Source organism: Nannobrachium achirus, assembly GCF_963921795.1.
Source record: "Nannobrachium achirus genome assembly, chromosome: 9".
Classification (NCBI taxonomy): Eukaryota; Metazoa; Chordata; class Actinopteri; order Myctophiformes; family Myctophidae; genus Nannobrachium; species Nannobrachium achirus.
This window is the reverse complement of record NC_137818.1, coordinates 62,363,930-62,384,871: the sequence shown is the minus strand read 5'-3', so window position 1 is coordinate 62,384,871 and position 20,942 is coordinate 62,363,930. Positions and strand designations below refer to the sequence as shown.

Here is a 20,942-nt window from a genome sequence, read left to right as displayed (position 1 = left end):
TTCAAGCAGTTTCAAGGGGCACACTTGATGACCCTTCTCGGGCTCGTCTTCAGAGCAGCTCAGTTTTTCATGCCTATATACACAGATCCATTGGATAGGATATTTTTGTACATCTTCACTTGTTTATCCGGTTTCAAAAAGATCCAGTTTAGCAGCCGAAATCTCCAGCTTCGTGTGGCTGCAAGCCCCAATCGCACAAAGAAAAGTCCGAAATATCCAGATTCGTGTTGCCGGCACCTTAAGTTGTGGCTACAAGAAAGGCTGCCAGGGGCATTGCAAATGCAAAAAAAGACTCCTTAAAGTGCACTGCAATGAGGAGGCAGTGAAAGAGACAGTAAAGAATAGATTCACCGTCGTTGTTTTAACAATATTTTCTAATGACAACAAAACAAACGATTCTTTCAGGAATAAAATCTTTGAAATAAGCCTTTGTTTGTGATACATTATCTTTAAGCTAATTTGTTATAGTTTCATTAATAAACCAAAGGTTTACATTTCAAAAACTCTACACAACACGAAAAGCATGGAAGCAGCCCGCCTCCCTCGTCACACCCTCTTAGGGAGGAGCATTGGAGGCAGCCCAACCTCTTTATCACGCCCTCTTTTAGCTCCGGTAGGAGAGGGTGGAGCATAGATAAAGCCTGCCTCCAGAGGGGAGGAGTTTACATTTAATTATAGATTTAATTACTTTTCGTATTTCTGTTTATTTTTGAGGGATTTGTTATTGCTTAATTGTGTTCTCTTTTATGTTACCCCATTGCAATCTTGACCTGATCCAGGTTATTTTATTGAGGCTTTTGAGATTTTTGTTTTCGATTGAGTTGTTTGATTTTGAATTGACATTTGGCTTTGTTTGAGCTTTGAACCTGCAACCTTTGGTATATGAACCTTTGATTTGAGCAATGCTGGCATGAGGGCATGTAGAATATATCGGGAATTTTATACTTAACTCACCTTTTAGAATTCAAATGGACAGTGAAAATGATCATCATAAGATTTGAACCCCTGACTTTTTACTTCTCAACCTTTGATTTATCTCTTAAGCCACAACAACTCCAAAAAAACATTTGAAACTTAAGGAGTTTTGGGGGGAACCCCAGACCCTCGTTGTGGAGTTCCGTACACCCCCACCGACCCAAAAAAGTATGTCCCAAAATCAAGGTGCAAAAACTGGAAAAAAGTGAGTCCCATCAAGGCGAAACACACAGAGAAAAGTGAGTCCCAAAATCCCCCAAAAAGTGAGTCTCAAAATCAAGGCGAAACACCTGGAAAAAGGTGAGTCCCATCAAGACGAAACACCCGGAGAAAAGTACAAATTTGCTGGAAGCCCTTAGCCACGCTGCCGAGCCACAAGCCGGTGACGTTGCTCTGGGCCGCGTCCTGCAGCTGTCTGAGGTGGTCCACCAGGTTCGGTGTATGAACCAAAGTGTCGTCATCGGCCTGCATGTAGAAGCGTGCACCGGAGCATCGCTCCTTAGCCCAGTGGACTTGCATGATGGACTTCAAGGTTAGGTTCCGGTATGAGTCATGAAAGTCATGCTGGATTAAGTCCCCGTAGAGGCTGTCCTCGCGGCGCAGATCCTCCTGAACGCCGGCGCTTCCATCCCCGGTCGGAGCGCCCAAGGCAAAAAGCAGCTTCACCGTCACTCCCTTTGAGAGCTGGATGAACGTCTCGTCTCCCCAGGATCTGCGGATGGCATCGCGCCGGTCTGCATTCTTTGGCGCACTCTTCACCAGGATCAGGAGGTAGACGTCTTGTCCAGTGCACTTGTCAGGATGATCCATGAGGTAGTTGAAATTATAAAAGCGCTGAGCCTCCTGGCGTGGTAGCGTGAAAGCGGCGTTCAGGAAGGAAAAATCGCTGTCCTTGACTTCTATGACCTGCTCGTCTTCGCCTGCAGCTTTGACATCCTGCAACACGTTCTCACCCCCAGCATCCTGCTTGTTCCAGCAACAAATCACACCCAACAACAGCAGCATCGCGAACAGAGCCAGGAGGCAGAGGCAGATGCGGTGCTTGACTATCATGACCCAAACTCTTGCTCGACTCGGTGACGGGTGGCGACTCGAGCACCGAGTGCCACGCTGTGAGCTTGTAGATCTGCTATTTTTGAAAAATCGTGAACATCTTTGCAAGTCTATTTCTCACATGGCCCTCTTCTAGCGCCACCATGAGGCCCATTCTTGCAAAACACATTTTTGGACACCAGGCTCCAACAGAAGACATCTACACACTCGCCATCTAATTCATGACAATATGTAGCCCAACCAAGTAGTGTCTCACTGTCTCCATCTCTCTCTGGTGCTAATGAACTCTTCCCTATGGCACTCCAACACAACAACTCTGACATTAGTCTTCACACTACAAACATCACCACGCCGTTTTTCCAAAACAGCATTATAAATATCATCCATTAAGACAACTAGGCCTACATTAATGACAGCACACAGTTTAATTGACAGTGATGCATCACTGCAAACCAGCATTATTTATATTAATTACTTAACTCACCTGCTAAAGTAAGGAGGATGACAACAACAAGACCAGTTGGGCACGTTTTGTTCCATATTCCACATTGTCTTGGTTTTAGAGAGCATGGCAAATATTAACTGTTCCCCAAAGTCGTGTGTTGAAACTTTATATTCCATAATGCCCGAGAGTGTTGTTTTTACTCAGAAGAAGTTCAGAACGTCTCTTCAGCCTGTGTTCCGTCAGCAGCACTAAGGGGCCCTGTCATAGCTTCCTGTCATACCAGTGGACATTTCAAAACAAGAGTCATTGTATTGGATATTTGTAAAGTGATCATTCAACACATGTTTTATTTTGAAATGGTAGCAGCCTACTAGAGGAAATAGATGCAACAGATCAGGACAGAAATTAGCTGCATGCATGATTTGAGGCATTTTGTTCCAAAAATGTGTTATGCAAAAGTTGACCCGCTGGTGGCGCTATAACAGGCCAATGTGAGAAGGGAGGCATCTGTTCCTTGACCTAGTGGGAATGTGCTTGCAAGATTTCACGCATATCGCAGGCTGTATTCATGAATTAATTAAAAAATAAAGTGTGCAGGCGTGTGTGCGTGCGTGAATGAATGAATAAATAATAAAGTGTGCGTGCGTGCGTGCGTGCGTGCGTGCGTGCGTGCGTGCGTGCGTGTGTGCGAGCACGCACGCACGCACGCACGCACGTGTGTGCACGTGCACTTTATTTATTTATTCATTCATTCATTGAATGAATGCGTTCGTGGAACGAATGCTCACTACGGTCATCTGTATTTTTTAAGCCCTGGGAAACCCACCTTAACGCCCTCATTAGCATAATGTATGCAAGCATAATGTATGCGCAACACGACCACACGCATTTCCAAACCATGCACCAACCCCAATTTTCATGTCGACTAAGCTCCTCCCCTTCATTTACATACGGTCGTCTGCATTTTTTACGCGCTGGGAAACCCACCTTAACGCCCTCATTAGCATAATGTATGCGAGCATAATGTCTGCAAACCACGCCCACACGCATTTCCAAACCATGCCCCGCCCCCAATTTGCATACGTCGACTAAGCTCCTCCCCTTCATTTACATACGGTCGTCTGCATATTTTACGCGCTGGGAAACGCCACTTAACAGCCTCATTAGCATAATTTATGCGAACCACACCCACACACATTTCCAAACCATGCACCGCCCCCAATTTTCATACGTCGACTAAGCTCCTCCCCTTCATTTACATACGGTCGTCTGCATTTTTTACGCGCTGGGAAACCCACCTTAACGCCCTCATTAGCATAATGTATGCGAGCATAATGTCTGCAAACCACGCCCACACGCATTTCCAAACCATGCCCCGCCCCCAATTTGCATACGTCGACTAAGCTCCTCCCCTTCATTTACATACGGTCGTCTGCATTTTTTACGCGCTGGGAAACCCACCTTAACGCCCTCATTAGCATAATGTATGCGAGCATAATGTCTGCAAACCACGCCCACACGCATTTCCAAACCATGCCCCGCCCCAATTTGCATACGTCGACTAAGTTCCTCCCCTTCATTTACATACGGTCGTCTGCATATTTTACGCGCTGGGAAACGCCACTTAACAGCCTCATTAGCATAATTTATGCGAACCACACCCACACACATTTCCAAACCATGCACCGCCCCCAATTTTCATACGTCGACTAAGCTCCTCCCCTTCATTTACATACGGTCGTCTGCATTTTTTACGCGCTGGGAAACCCACCTTAACGCCCTCATTAGCATAATGTATGCGAGCATAATGTCTGCAAACCACGCCCACACGCATTTCCAAACCATGCCCCGCCCCCAATTTGCATACGTCGACTAAGCTCCTCCCCTTCATTTACATACGGTCGTCTGCATTTTTTACGCGCTGGGAAACCCACCTTAACGCCCTCATTAGCATAATGTATGCGAGCATAATGTCTGCAAACCACGCCCACACGCATTTCCAAACCATGCCCCGCCCCCAATTTGCATACGTCGACTAAGCTCCTCCCCTTCATTTACATACGGTCGTCTGCATATTTTACGCGCTGGGAAACGCCACTTAACAGCCTCATTAGCATAATTTATGCGAACCACACCCAAACGCATTTCCAAACCATGCCCCGCCCCCAATTTGCATACGTCGACTAAGCTCCTCCCCTTCATTTACATACGGTCGTCTGCATTTTTTACGCGCTGGGAAACCCACCTTTACGCCCTCATTAGCATAATGTATGCGAGCATAATGTATGCGAACCATACCCAAACGCATTTCCAAACCATGCCCCGCCCCCAATTTGCATACGTCGACTAAGCTCCTCCCCTTCATTTACATACGGTCGTCTGCATTTTTTACGCGCTGGGAAACGCCACTTAACAGCCTCATTAGCATAATTTATGTAGACCACACCCCAACCCCAATTTGAATAATTAGGCTAATTAGCTCCGCCCCCTGCATTCACGTTTAATTAGCAACAAGACGCGTGCGTCTCATTTACATAATGCATGCAGACCACGCCCCCAACCTCATTTGCATAATTAATTCAGACCACGCCCCAACCTCATTTGCATAATTAATGCAGACCACGCCCCCCAATTTGAATAATTGGGCTAATTAGCTCCACCCCCTGCAACAAGACGCGCGCGTCGAATGCATGTTGTGCTGTCCATTTACATAATGTATACAGACCACGCCCCCAACCTCATTTGCATAATTAATGCAGACCACGACCCCCAATTTGAATAATTGGGCTAATTAGCTCCGCCCCCTGCATTCGCGTTTAATTAGCAACAAGACGCGTGCGTCTAATTTACATAATTAATGCAGACCACGCCCCAACCTCATTTGCATAATTAATGCCGACCACACCCCCCAATTTGAATAATTAGGCGAATTAGCTCCGCCCCCTGCATTCGCGTTTAATTAGCAACAAGACGCGCGCGTCGAATGCATGTTGTGCAGTCTCATTTACATAATTAATGCAGACCACGCCCCCAACCTCATTAGCATAATTAATGCAGCCTCATTTACATAATAATCAGGCTTGCCGCCCCGCACGCGATGACACCCTCGGGGACCCCCGCTATTTATTTATTTATTTATTTATTTATTTATTTATTTATTTATTTATTTATTTATTTATTTATTTATTTATTTATTTATTTATTTATTTATGAATGAATGAATGAATGAATGAATGAATGAATGAATGAATGAAAGAATGAATTTGCCTAAATTTACGGGGTTCTTAACGAGGAGGCAATTAATTAATTAATTAATTAAAGAATCAGTAGCCTACGCAGTCAGGGGAAAGTTAATTGTACCAGTGAGCCCAGCCAATGCAGGGGGCGGGGCCATAATTAATTAATTAATTAAATAATCAGTAGCCTACGCAGTCGGGGGAAAGTACCAGTGAGCCCAGTGTTGCAGACAGGGAATTAATTAATTAATTAATTAATTAATTAAATAAATAAATAATTGACTCCCTAATATATACTGCGTATTGATTTTAGGGCAAAATCTGTAGGAGTAGTGTCCAAAAATGTGTTTAAAAAAATCGGCCTGAAAGTGGCGCTAAATGGGACAGATCCATGTTGATGACATGAGCGTAGAGCAAGTGTGTACCGATTTGTGTGATTTGAGAGGATGAGAGGAGGGCCATGTGAGAATCGATGGGTGGAAGTGTGACGGACGGACGGACGGACAGACAGACAGTTGGTCGAGGTTTCGATAGTAACTGCGTCCTGACGGTCGCAATGTATCAGTCAGTGGCGGCGCAGTTTGGCCTGTTGTGGAGACAGGGAAATAATTCATTCAATAAATAAAGCTCCTTTTATTGTACCAGTGAACTGTACTCTCATGAGACTGTAGCTGTTTCTATTTTAATTCATTGGATTTCCTTTTAGTTGACCTTGTACCAGTGAACTGTACTGTCATGAGACTGTAGCTGTTCCTATTTTAATTCATTGGATTTCCTTTTAGTTGACCTTGTACCAGTGAACTGTACTCTCATGAGACTGTACGTAGCTGTTCCTATTTTAATTCATTGGATTTCCTTTTAGTTGACCTTGTACCAGTGAACTGTACTGTCATGAGACTGTAGCTGTTCCTATTTTAATTCATTGGATTTCCTTTTAGTTGACCTTGTACCAGTGAACTGTACTCTCATGAGACTGTACGTAGCTGTTCCTATTTTAATTCATTGGATTTCCTTTTAGTTGACCTTGTACCAGTGAACTGTACTCTCATGAGACTGTAGCTGTTCCTATTTCAATTCATTGGATTTCCTTTTAGTTGACCTTGTACCAGTGAACTGTACCGTCATGAATCTGTACATTTTCCTATGCAAACTTCTAATAAAGCCTTCAATCAATCAATCAATCAAGCACTGAACGCACGCACGCACGCACGCACACACGCACGCTGCGCAGGTCAGCTCAGCAGCTGGCTTTTTTTTTTTTGTAAAGCTCCAGCCAGAGTCAGGCGCCGAGGTGGGGGGACGGCACCAAGCCGGACTTGCGAGCCCAGGCAGCGGCCGAAGGCCGCTGCCCCCCTCAACCCACTGGAGCTAGGTGGTGGCAAGTGAAATAAAACCAGTGAACAACACCCAACAGGGGGCACCCAACCCAAGCCAAGGAATTCCCCCCCAGTGAGTCACCTGACACACCAGGAAGTCAACCACTCTGTGAAGAAACAACATACTGCTGCTGCTGCTGCTGCTGCTGCTGCTGCCTCACTCCTCTATATACAGTATGTGTGTTCACTAACAGGGTTAAACTGCTCCACGTTGTCACAGTAATCATTGCTATAGAGTGCTTGTTCAGTAACAGTGTTAAACGGCTCTATATTGTGACAGGAATCCTTCCCACCGAGTGTTTGTTCACCAACAGTGTTACAGTGTGATATGAAAGAATCCACATGAGGGCAGTGTTTCCATTCTCAACTCACTGAGTTGAACAGAGGGCGGAACCCAATGCAATAACAAGTCCTATTATTTAGAAAGGAGTCACGTCAATGTCAGCATTTTTTTCCCCTTCTCTCTCTCTTTTTGGCAACATTTTTTAAATCATTTCACAATGTAAAAACAAAAATCCTTTTGAGAAAAATGTAATGACCTATACACAGTATCTATAGGCAGGCCTGTCAACTCTCCTGGATTTCCCAGGAGTCTCCTGGATTTTGAACCCCTCTCCTGGGAGTCTCCTGGATTGGCAAATCTCCTGGATTTCTCCTGGATTTTGTATCAAACTCCCAAAATTCACCAGAACACAGGAAATTACATCTACTATGTTAAAATTTTTCTGGGGGAGGACCCCCAGACCCCCCGCTTTAAGGGTGGGGGCAATGCATGCAAGAAAGATCATACAGATATTCACTTAAGTAATGACTTAAAGATGAGAAATCATTATTAAAGATGTCCTTTTGCTTCAGTCATCAAATCTGTACAACAACATTTGGCATTTTAAGGCTGAAATTGTACCCATGCTAGTAAAGTAAGCCTGATAAATGTATCAAACATGCACAAAATTCAACAGAACACAGGAAAAAATATCTATTAATACGTTTTGGGGAGAGGACCCCCCAGACCCCGGTTGGGGAGTTCCGCGCGCCCCCCAAAAATAAATCTCCTGGATTCTGACAGTCCAATGTTGACAACCCTGTCTATAGGCTGTGTCTGTGTATATTCTGAGTGTAGATGTTGTTGTACTTTAACCACTTAAGCCCTGTGTCAGGGGTTCCCAAACTTTTTGGTCTCAGGGCACCCCATGAATATTTTTTTAATCCGAGGCACCCCTACATTATAATTTTCACTCCCAGCACCTTATATTTATAGTCGTTGTCGGGTGGAAAACTTGTATGTCCAAAACCGTTTTGTATTTATCATCTATAAAATGTACTTGCGAGGCGTTGTGTGCTTGTAGATCGGCTGTTTTCACTAGTTTAGTACATTTTATAGATGATAAATACAAAACGAACGGTTTTGGACATACAAGGTTTCCACCCGACAACGACGATATATTAAATGAATACGTGAAAAAAAACGTGTTGTACACACTAAAATCTCCTTCTCGATTGCAGTAAAGATAACTTTCTAGACTTTGCCGGTAAACTCTGCTTTCTTCATCCCCTCAGTTGATCTAAAGTTTATCCTAAAATCTCCTTCTCGTTGCAGTAAAGATGTTACTTGTAAATGAGTTTATTTCCTCCCCAAACCGCCGATAACTTTCCAGACTTTGTCGGTAAACTCTGCTCCCCTCAGTTGATCCAGACAAGGGCCTTTTCGACGACATCCCAGAAGACGAGGTCCTGGTGCTGCAGCAGATGTTCTTCGGGGTGGTGATCTGTGCACTCGCCACGCTCTCCGCCAAAGGCGACATGGTCTTCACCGCCATCTTCATCGGGGGCGTGGCTGCTATGGCGGGATACTGGCTGACGGAGAAAGGAGACGCCATATTGGATGGGTTCCTCAAGGGACGCTAAAAGAAAGAAAACGCTCTCAAATGATGATCCAAGGGTTCGAGGAGAAGAACTTGGAATGTCAGACCAAGAAGGGTAGAGAGAAGATTCCTGTGGGACAGGAACGTGTTTCTGCAATGCTAGCCTATCAGGGATTTATTTGCGGGTTTTGGGGAAGTACTGAATAGTTGATATATTCATAGTTTTATGAATAGTATATGTAGAAAGATCAGGAAGGCAAGAAATCAGAATGTGAGAGTGAGGCTATCAGGGGGTGTCGCACCAAATTCTGGGCCCTGGGCGCAAGGATTCACTGCGGGCCCCCCATGAATGTTCTTCATAGGGGGAGGAGGTTTAACCCATTTAGACTGGAAACGCATTATGTTGTGCTTTAACGATTGAAAGAATAATAGATCTACAAGCTCACAGCGCTGCGAGCTTGTAGATCTGCTATTTTTGAAAAATCTTGAAAATGTGTGCAAGTCTTTGAGTTTGAATATGTTTGACCCGATTCTATACATGGCTTCTAAATCCTTCTAAGGTTTAAAAGATATGCATGTTTCCATGTCAGTGGTGCTCAAACCTTTTCATGTGAAGGACCCCCAAAATGACATGAATTTGGCCACGGACCCCCATCTCAAAATATTTAGTTCCGGGGACCCCCCAGAAGCAAAATTTGAGTTACAAATGTCCACTTAAAAATATATATATATTCAAAGATTTGCACACGTTTTCCCGAGTTTTCAAAAATAGCAGATCTGCAAGCTCGCAGCGCGGCACTCGGTGCCGCGCTGTGAGCTTGTAGGGCTGCTATTTTTCAATAGCTAAAGTAAAGGCCCCTCCACCTTGGGCCCTAGTAACTCAGTCCCACCCCCCACCCCCTTGTGACGCCCCTGGAGGCCATAAGGGAACTGAGCTGTTGGAGCCAGGAATCTTGGAAGAACTGACTGACACTGCTGCACTGATAACGGAGCTGTACTTGATTCCCTACCTCAGTGGTTCTCAACCTGTGGGTCGGGACCCCCAGGGGGGGTCACCAAATTATGTTGGGGGGGGGGTCCCCAGATTATTAACTTGATGTGCAACGTTGTTTTCTCACTCAACCGTAAACAAACCAACTTAAAGTTTTAATTAGCGGGTATATCTGCACATTTCTAAAGTGACAATTTAAGGACTTTTTAATGCCTCTAAAATGTCAAATTAAACAAATATTAGAGACAGAAATTGTGAAAAAAAACACCTCACAACGCAAGGCGTTGTGAGCATGTAGATCTGCTATTTTCACAACAGAACCGTGTTCTACAAAATGTAATGCCTCAACGCTTAATGCTTGTCAAGGTGGGGGGGGGGGGGGGTCCCAGTTAAAATTAGATTATTTTGGGGGTCGCGGTCTGAAAAGGTTTAGAACCACTGCCCTACCTTAACGTCCTTGGAAACAGGCATAACCACTTAAACCCTAGCGTAGATATTGCCGAATATATAACATTCTGCAAAAAAATAGCTGATCTACAAGCTCATAACTTGCCATAATGGTATTCGTGATCAGCTATTTCTGGCGAATAGATTTGTTGTAGAGTGAAAAAAGGAGGTGGGCCAAGGATAGACCCCTGTGGGGGACACTTTGTCAACAAAGTATAATGGGGTTTAAAATGGTTTAAATGAATAAGACCTCAACTGATTGTTACCGAGTTATTATGCATCCGTGTGTTTTATCCGACCAAAATGTCGCCCAAGAAATGATGTCTTCTTTCTTCCACACGTCTGAGAATTTGTCACGTTCATGTTTCATTTGTTTATTTAAGTTATTTGTTTATTTATTTAATTTATTCTATAGCAGGGGTCTTCAACAGGGGGTCCGGGACCCCAGAGTTACTACAAGGGGTCCTCCAAATCTTCCAATCCTTTTTAGATTAACAACTTGAACCCTAGTGTCCATATTCCGAGAACTGTAGCCGAAAATAGCAGATCTACAAGCTAACAACGCCTCGCAGCGCGAGGCGTTGTGAGCTTGTACATCGGCTATTTTCGGCAAAGAGGTTTGGTGTAGAGGCAAACTAAGTACAGAGTGAAAGGTCAAGTTTATTAAGTATTGACGGTTCAAGTGGTTAAATATCTGAAAATACAAATTGACATGAACCCAAAATACAATCTATGAACAGGTTGAGGGGGTCCCTGCTTCATCTCTCTCTCAACTAAGGGGTCCTTGGCCTGAAAATGTTGAAGACCCCTGCTCTATAGGATAAGTAGGACCGAGCCAGGTCATTGAAACCGTAGGCTTGCTGCTACTGTGTGGATACGGAGCCCAAGACGAGGGAATTTAATCATTCCACCTCTTACTCCTGACAAATCTATTGGAAACACTATTTATCCACTATACCAGGGGTCTTCAACAGGGGGTCCGGGACCCCTAGGGATTCCTCAGAGTTACTGCAGGGGGTCCTCCAAATCTTTGTGTGATAGAAAAAAGAAAGAAAAAAAAATCCTTTTTTATATGTATGCACTTGAACTCTATAGTGTCCATATCCTGAGAACAAAAATAGCAGATCTACAAGCTCACAACGAGCTTGTAGATCGGCTATTTTCAAGAGGTTTGGTGTAGAGGAGAAAAAAGAAGTACAGAGTGAGAGGTCAAGTTTATTAAGTATTGACGGTTCAAGTGGTTAAATATCTGAAAACACAAATTGACATGAATCCAAAATACACTGATGATTGTGCTGTCAAACGATGACACAATGTGGAATCTGGGGGTCCCTGCTTCATCTCTCTCTCAGCTAAGGGGTCCTTGGCCTGAAAACGTTGAAGACCCCTGCACTATTACCTCTGTTCATTCTACGTATGTCCGTTATGATTTTCTATCATACTTTTGAGAGATGATTCCTTAGGTCTGAATGCATGAGAATAGGATTTGCAATGGCGGTGATGTACCGCGTTTTTGTTTATTTCGTCGTCTGATAGGCATGGAAGACTGAATTTAACTGCTGCTTTTTTTAAATGGTTGGGTTAAGATACCGTGGATAAAATGTCAATCTTGATCTGCATACTGCTACCCATTTATGTTTTGTGTGTTTAACTTATTTCTACTGCAATATGTTTAGAGAAGAAATGTTGATATGCTGTTTTGAAGTTTACCAGCATTGTCTATCAGCAAATGAAATATTTATTTTCCGTCCACCTTGTCTTTTGTTTTGTCACTATCTTTGAGTCAACCACGTGAACATGCTTAGAAACATGCTTAGAACACCGTCTATTCCGTTTTTTTACAATAAATTATCATTCACTTTTTTGTTATTTATATATGTTGAGCTTTGTTTGCACTTTCAATAAAATTAGTATTGAGAATAATAATGTAGCTTTGTGGAATCTGTGTTTTTGACAGCAAATTTTGATTTAGTCTTTTGAATACAATGTCTTTGAGTTTTAGTCATAATTTAGTCACCTGAAAAGTATTAGTTTTAGTCTAATTTTAGTCGACTAAATGTACAGTTGATTTAGTCAACTGAAATGTATTTTGGCGGTGCCTTGATGGCATTGTAATGATTTTACACTTGGTTGTGTGCTGAAAATAGCAGTTCTACAAGCTCACAACGCGTCGTCAGCACGCAACACCTGAGAGCAACCAAACATAAAATGACTCTCTTCTCCACTAGCCCTCCCTAACGTTTTAGTCTAGTTTTTATTTTGTTGACGAAATTGTCAATATATTTAGTCTTAGTTTTAGTCATCACAGCTTAGTTTTTATTCAGTTTTTGTCAGTGAAAAAAACGCAGTCGACAAACATTTTTCGTCCTAGTTTTAGTCGACGAAATCAACACTGTGTCGGTTTCATTTCCCAAGGGGTAAGGTGACAGTTTCCTGGTCGTGGGTTTGTAAGCCTATTTCAGAGTTCCACTCCAGTTAATGGGGTTGCGTTGTAGTCGTTCTGTCTCCCTCACAGCCTCCAGGGAACGCGCTAATGCTTTGTCCTCCCATATCTGCTCCATTAGCTACACACACACACACACATAGACACGCGATGAGTGAAAACCGCGAACATTAGCTAATAATGTAACATGAGAAGCAGTCTGCATCATTAGAGGGTATACAGATTAGATTCCACTGGTGTTACAGGTAGTGTCTGAACAAAGCTGACATGCAGTGGATAAGTGGATTATTTGTCAGGTGTTTTTTTTTCCCGCTCCAAATTCTGGGCCCTGGGTACTTTAACTACTGAAAAATAGCAGATATACAAGCTTGTAGATCTGCTATTTTTGAAAAATCGTGAACATTTTGTGCCAAGTCTTTGAATATTTCAAATCAAAAACGATGTTTCTATGTCAGTGCTGCTCAAACATTTTCATGTGAAGGACCCCCAAAATGATATGTATTTGGCCGCGGACCCCCATCTCAAAATATTTAGTTCCAGGGAACCCCCAGAAGCAAAATTTGAGTTGCAGATTTTCGCTTAAAAAAATACATATATTCAAAGATTTGCATGCATTTTCACGACTTTTCAAAAATAGCAAATCTACAAGCTCGCAGCGCGGCACTCGGTGGCTCGCTGTGAGCTTGTATATCTGCTATTTTTCAAGCATAAAATAATTAAGGGCCCCACCACCTTGGGCCCTTGTAACTCAGTCCCACTTTCCTCCCCTTGTGACGCCCGTGTTTCTTTGTGACAGTATATACAGTAGTAGTAGTGTATACAGTAGCCTGTTTCGTGCAAGCATAAATCAGGCCTATTATTTAGAGTTAGCCATAAATTATAACTACCAGGAGAGGGTGCTAATATGCGGAGGTTATGTCTCTCCTGGAGTTATAAGCCAGAGTCATATGGCTCTCGCTGGTTGAGCCCCAACGTCCATACTACGCTCAAAACATGTACATATCAATAAGTTGCTCACCGATCCGTCGAAACAGCTTTATATCTACCGGACGGCACACTCGTTGGCATGTGTTAGTCCATATGTTTCTAATAAATTAATGTTTACTAAAACTTCTCCGAGACTCACGTTTCCTCGTCGCCTTCAGAACGCTTCAGAACTACAGAACGTTGGAATACTTCCGCATACAAAAACGTCATGTCCTAGTATGAGCGAATCGCAACGGCGATCAACGTCACGTGATATGTTCGGCCATTTTTACCCAAGCAGTTCAAAAACAAGGAAAGCGATGAGACTCGGTGAAGTTTTAGTAAACATTAATTTATTAGCAACATATGGACTAACACATGCCAACGAGTGTGCCGTCCGGTAGATATAAAGCTGTTTCGACGGATCGGTGAGCAACTTATTGATATGTACATGTTTTGAGCGTAGTATGGACGTTGGGGCTCAACCAGCGAGAGCCATATGACTCTGGCTTATAACTCCAGGAGAGACATAACCTCCGCATATTAGCACCCTCTCCTGGTAGTTATAATTTATGGCTAATTTAGAGTACCTTCTTGTTCTCGTCCCTGTACAGTGTCATGGCTCTGCGGTGCTTGATTCTCTCCTCTCTGTCCCTGGACAGAGCGAGGCGATCCACTTGGCATAAATACTGGCCGTCTTTGGCCTTCGCGGCCAGCTGCAGTCTCAGTGCCAGCCTTTTCTCCTCCGTCTGTCTGACCAGGCTGTCACGCAGCTCCTTCCTAATGCAACGTGAGAGAGTTCGCAGAACTTCGAAGCAAGATCAAGGGATTCGAGATGCAAGATCTGTAATGCTATCAGGGCATTAACGACTTGTGATTTTAGCAAGTCGACTCGACTCAGTAAAAAGTTGAGTTGAAGTCGACTTTATCGTTTGATGACGTCATCACATCACACACGACCCCCCAGTTATTTTGTGGGGTCCCCAGATGATTAACTTAATGTGAAACATTGTTTTCTCACTCAACAGTAAACACACCAACATAAAGTTTAAGTGTATAGAGGGTATCTTAACATTTCTAAAGTGCCAATTTAAGGACTTTTTAATAGGCTACCTCTAAAATGGCAAAATAAACATTGTCCAAATTGTCAAATATATAGAGGGAGAAATTGCAGATATAGAGGGAGAAATTGCAGATCTACATGAGAAATTGCAGATCTACATGCTCACAACGCCTCGCGATGCGAGGCGTTGTGAGCATGTAGATCTGCTATTTTACAATAGAAAGGTTTTTTTTTTTTCAACTTCGACTTTCTCTGGTGGGAGTCGACTTGTGTAATGAAGTCGACTTGTCGACTTTTTCGTTAATGCCCTACTATGAATGTGCAGGGAAATATTTTGGTTCCAGGTTTCTTCATTGTTGGTGTTTTTGTACAGGTAAATAAGAATAGTATAAGAACAAGGTAGGCTATAAGTATAAAAAGGTTTTAACCCATTATTGTGTATCATTATTGTATGCTTTAACTATTGAAAAATAGCAGATATACAAGCTCACAGCGCCGCGCTGCGAGCTTGTAGATCTGCTATTTTTGAAAAATCCTGATGTTTCCATGTCAGCAATCTGGCCGGCCATCGTCAAAGAAAAGGTCCTTTTCACTTCAACTGGAGCTCAGTTGGTCTGTTCTTGAGAGACTAGTATGTCAGTGGTTCTCAAACCTTTTCATGTGAAGGACCCCCAAAATTATATGTATTTGGCCACGGACCCGCATCTCAAAATATCTAGTAGTTCCAGGGACCACCCAGCAGCAAAATTTGAGTTACAAACGTTCGCTTTGAAAAGACATATATTCAAAGATTTGCACCCATTTTTACGACTTTTTCAAAAATAGCAGATCTACAAGCTCACAGCGCTGTGAGCTTGCAGATCTGCTATTTTTCAATAGCTAAAGTATTCAATAATTCTAGGCCTATTTAATATAAGGGTGCAGTGGAGTAATAAGTGTTGAAGTGTGTAAATAAATAATCTTATACAGTAGGTGTGGAATACGGTATCAACACATTATACGCAGACAATTTAGAAGCACAGGTGGTGCTGCATTGACAGCATCCATACAATATCTGATATCCAGATAGGAGCAGCTGTTACACATCAGCATTATACAGCAGTAGATGCTTGCCCTCCCGGCCGAGCTTCTAGTAGCCTATAACTCGCCAAACTCGTCATTGGAAGTCAATGAGTTTGCAATTGCATAGAGATGTGATGTGATAAAATAAAATAAAAAAGAGATGTGATAAGATTGACATCAAATGTCATGCCTCATGTAACAGTATGATATCCTCAAGTTATTATTGATGGTAACATGTGGGAGAGTGTGCATGTATGGATACATGTGTATGCGTGTTTGTGCGCACGCATATGCATACTGTGGTAATGTTTGTACTGTTCTGTCATGTCATTGTTTTCTTTGTTTTTGTCTTTTGTATAAAAAAAACAATGTAATGATAACTGTTGCAATATCTGTGGGAAAAAAAAACAATAAAAAAAAACATGTTTGCATATGCACTGAGTTGTTCAATCGCCTGGTAGAGACACTATTACTACTATTAAGATATGATCAATTAAACGTGCCACAATATAAAAAACCATTAAGTCATCAATAATGTTTTATACCCTAGAAAAGAGAACATTTTTAAAAGTATGAAACTAAGTTGAGAGGCATATTTCTGCTGGCATGTGACTTCTTTTTGTAGCCTAGGATATTAGCCTATAGGCTATTTTGTTTCATATATCTCATAATATGAGATAACACCAAATTCTCAATTTAATGCTGGAAAAGAAAGTAGCCTAACTGAAAAGATACCTTTTCTATGTAACTTGAAACTAGTCACATTTCTTTAGGGGTAGAAATGTAAGTTGGTCAAGTTACTGCCATAACTGTAGCCTACAAGCTACACTTTCCAAGTATCTTCTTAAGTTCTTCCCCAACACTGTTCAGCACCATATCGCAGACACGATTACTTCTCCCCACGCACAGGGGCAAACAAGATGGGGAGAGACACGCAGCACGTTTGTCAGGCTCCAATGACATTACTGCTGTCTGACAGGCGTTCATCACTGTCGCCCAGACGCCCACACACTGCTATTATAGCTACCGTAGGAGACGCTGGGGGAAGGAGCGCTTCTTTTCCGTTCAGGCTAGTGCCCGGAACGCTAGGCCAGCGGTCTGGGCCCCGCCTGATGCACGTTTAACCACAACCTATTCTAGGCCTACAAAGGCTGCTTCACAGGAATATGTGTCCCAAGAATTCCCGTCGGGTTTACAAAGGAGAGCCTTTTTCACCATCGTGCAGTCGCTCTCGGAGGCCTTCTGCTCGACCTCCGGGTGTGTCGCTTCAGTCCACAGGTTAAGCATGTCTTGGCCATAATGGCCATGGGAATTCAGCATCTGCCTGTAAATGCATGGGTGATAGGGTGCTTTTCCACAGGGTGCAAAGAAGGGGTGATTCTGTGGCTTAACGCCAATGATGCTGGCACAAATACCCATGAAATTGTCATCCAGAGGGACGGAGGCGTTGAGGGTGAGTGTGGCCTGGTAGACCTTGTCGACCACGTCGCGGCTAAGCACGTAACCAGCGCCAAAGGTAAAGTCTGGCCAGGTTGACCACCGGTACGTTTCGATGGACACGTAGTGTCTGTGGCCCTTCTCCCGGATGGGCTGGAAGCCCTTAGCCACGCTGCCGAGCCACAAGCCGGTGACGTTGCTCTGGGCCGCGTCCTGCAGCTGTCTGAGGTGGTCCACCAGGTTCAGTGTATGAACCAAAGTGTCGTCATCGGCCTGCATGTAGAAGCGTGCACCGGAGCATCGCTCCTTAGCCCAGTGGACTTGCATGATGGACTTCAAGGTTAGGTTCCGGTATGAGTCATGAAAGTCACGCTGGATTAAGTCCCCGTAGAGGCTGTCCTCGCGGCGCAGATCCTCCTGAACGCCGGCGCTTCCATCCCCGGTCGGAGCGCCCAAGGCAAAAAGCACCTTCACCGTCACTCCCTTTGAGCGCTGGATGAACCTCTCGTCTCCCCAGGATCTGCGGATGGCATCGCGCCGGTCTGCATGCTTTGGCGCACTCTTCACCAGGATCAGGAGGTAGACGTCTTGTCCAGTGCACTTGTCAGGATGATCCATGAGGTAGTTGAAATTATAAAAGCGCTGAGCCTCCTGGCGTGGTAGCGTGAAAGCGGCGTTCAGGAAGGAAAAATTGCTGTCCTTGACTTCTATGACCTGCTCGTCTTCGCCTGCAGCTTTGACATCCTGCAACACGTTCTCACCCCCAGCATCCTGCTTGTTCCAGCAACAAATCACACCCAACAACAGCAGCATCGCGAACAGAGCCAGGAGGCAGAGGCAGATGCGGTGCTTGACTATCATGACCCAAACTCTTGCTCGACTCGGTGACGGGTGACGACTCGAGTCAGTCGAGTGGCGTGGCGATTTCTTTAGCTTGAATTAAATGCTTTTTACAAAGTTAGAAACGATACGATAGAATAGTTAGATATCCGACTGATTCTGCCGTGCAACATGGCTATTATATAGAGGTGAGAATGGTTGGGAAATGACGAAAAGATTACGTAAGCAAGCAAGACGTCATCCCTGACAGTACCCATTCATGTCCAAGTACGTCAGCACTTCTCAAAAAATCAAACCTCGGTTCGAAGTGAAGCGGTGAATCTGAGTATAAAATTGTCTGGAGAGCCAAATTGTCATGTGAAGCTTGACCAATGTTAAATTTTTCATTTTGGACGGGACAGGCACGGGACAGACAAACTCAAACTAATACCGACATAAGGCACAAAGTGCCAGACCTAGTCACATTTGGGTGCCGCAGTAGTCCTAATATATTCAATGTGTTCTAATCATCAGATAAGACTGGGACGGACACTACACACATATTCTGGATGTACGGGACAGATAAAACCTGTTCATTCTGGTCTGAAACAACCATATATGGACATGAGGGGACACACATGGGACACACATTTACGGACAGATAAAACCTGTTCATTCTGGACTGAAACGACCATACTGTATATGGACATGAGGGGACACATATGGGACACACATTTACGGACAGATAAAACCTGTTCATTCTGGACTGAAATGACCATATATGGACATGAAAGGGACACACAAAGCCACTCCTTGGAAGCGGCTTTCACCACTTCAAAAAGGTTTTATTTATATTAACCATTTATATCACTAGAAGCTCGGCCGGCCGAGCGTCTAGTCGGCACCCTGGCCAACTCGGGAACAATGTAAATAGGGAATGAATGCCCCGCCCTTTAATGCAAACCCCATTATACCTGTTGTCATAGGATCCGTTTTGACCATCTGTTTGCGTGTGTCCATTTATGCCCATATATGGAGATATCTGTATCTGTCTGTCTGACTGTCTGCATGGTAACCGGTAGAGTCACCGGAATGAAGCTCGCCGGGAAACGGAGGGTGCGTTCGTAAATGCGCACCGGGTGGGGCAGCAGTGCGCTTTTTCAGTCTGAACTCTGAAGGTAAACTCTCTGAAAAACAGCAGTTGCTAACCTAATGTTGCTATTGTTTATAAACTAGGGTAAATTATAATAGAATATTAGAATATTAATTCATCTTGATACTGAAGAAGGCATACTGTGATTGTTTGTCCTACTGTACATTACATGTTTGTTGTTTCTAGCATTAACATTTGTGATACTGTGAGATTAGGACTATCACCATAATTTACCCTAGTTTATAAACATCAATAGCAACATTAGGTTAGCAACTGCTGCTTTTCAGAAAGTTTACCTTCAGAGTTCAGACTGAAAAAGCGCACCGTTGCCCCACCCGGTGTTGCATTTCCGAACGCACCCCGTTTCCCGGCGAGTTTCATTCCGGCGACTCTACTGGTATTCGTCTGCATCCATTTTATGCCCATATATGGAGATCTCTGTATCTGTTTGTCTGTGTCCCTTTATGTCCATTATGGAGATCTCTGTATCTGTCTGTGCCTCCGACTGTGTTGCAGTCACAGTGCCGGTTCCACCTTTAATGCAAACCCCATTATACCTGTTGTCATAGGATCCGTTTTGACCATCTGTTTGCCTGTGTCCATTTATGCCCATATATGGAGATATCTGTATCTGTCTGTCTGCGTCCATTTTATGCCCATATATGGAGATATCTGTTCGGGACAACCGCGCATCGGGTCGGGTCGAGGCCCGGCACTGCACTCCGCGCCGCGGTGGGGAACGTGCATGCCGAATCTGAAGCCGGTGGGACGAACGGTTCTCGAGATACGCATTTATTGGTGGTTCTCAACCTTTTCGGGCCACGACCCCAAAAAATAATCATATTTTAAGAGTTGAGACAATTACATTTTGTATAACATGCTTCTATTGTGAAAATAGCAGATCTACATGCTCACAACGCGAGGCGGTGTAAGCATGTAGATCGATCGGCTATTTTCACAATTTCTGCCACTAATACAGTTTGGCCAGTGTTTAATTTGTCGTTTTAAAAAGTCCTTAAATTGTCACTTTAGAAATGTGCAGATACCCTCTATATACACTTAAACTTGTTTACTGTTAAGTGAGAAAAGAATGTTGCACATTAAGCTAATCATCTGGGGACCCCCCCCCCCCCCCCCACTGTGGGTCCCGAGCCACAGGTTGAGAACCACTGGTGTACATGATGTTCACTAACACCGTCCCATCTTTTTTCACCTGTGCTCTTCTCTCTCACTGCTGGTACCATAAAAGGGTCTTCTCCACACTTGGTGATACCTGAAACAACCAACAGACAAAAGGTTGGTGACTGAAGCAACTCAGATGTCGACATAGAAGTGGACACATGCCATGAGTCTAGGGGTGCAATAGTTAATCGAACTTATCACACTGAATCGATTATAAACAATAATCGATTCTAACAAAGTAATTGATAACTTTATTAAAATTGGTATACTTTCATAGGGTTAGCATATCTACTATGTTCAGCTCAATATGTGTCGTGATACAACACGTAGCTTGAGCAGTTATTTTTGTCAATTTCGTCTGCATGTGATTTTATTTTTGTTGGATTTGTTGATATAAAAAAACATACTTTTCGATGATTTGCTTAATCGAAA

General features: G+C 43.6%; 1 protein-coding gene across 9 annotated transcripts in view; it reads right to left on the bottom strand.

Annotated features, from left to right (window-relative positions):
• Positions 1 to 20,942, bottom strand: part of LOC308291166 (uncharacterized protein) — a 184,640-nt gene that overhangs the window by 162,815 nt on the left and 883 nt on the right. For 8 of the 9 annotated variants that reach the window (XR_013962315.1, XR_013962316.1, XR_013962317.1 and 5 more), the window contains exon 2: positions 20,542 to 20,601. Coding sequence is in view for 1 of the 9 variants with exons in the window: in XM_080733120.1 (XP_080589246.1) it covers positions 12,839 to 12,949; positions 14,385 to 14,574; positions 20,542 to 20,601 (361 nt within the window). In the remaining 8 variants the exon portion in view is untranslated. Of the gene's footprint in view, positions 1 to 12,703; positions 12,950 to 14,384; positions 14,575 to 20,541; positions 20,602 to 20,942 lie in introns of those variants that run through there. The other variant, XM_080733120.1, reaches the window with a different exon arrangement.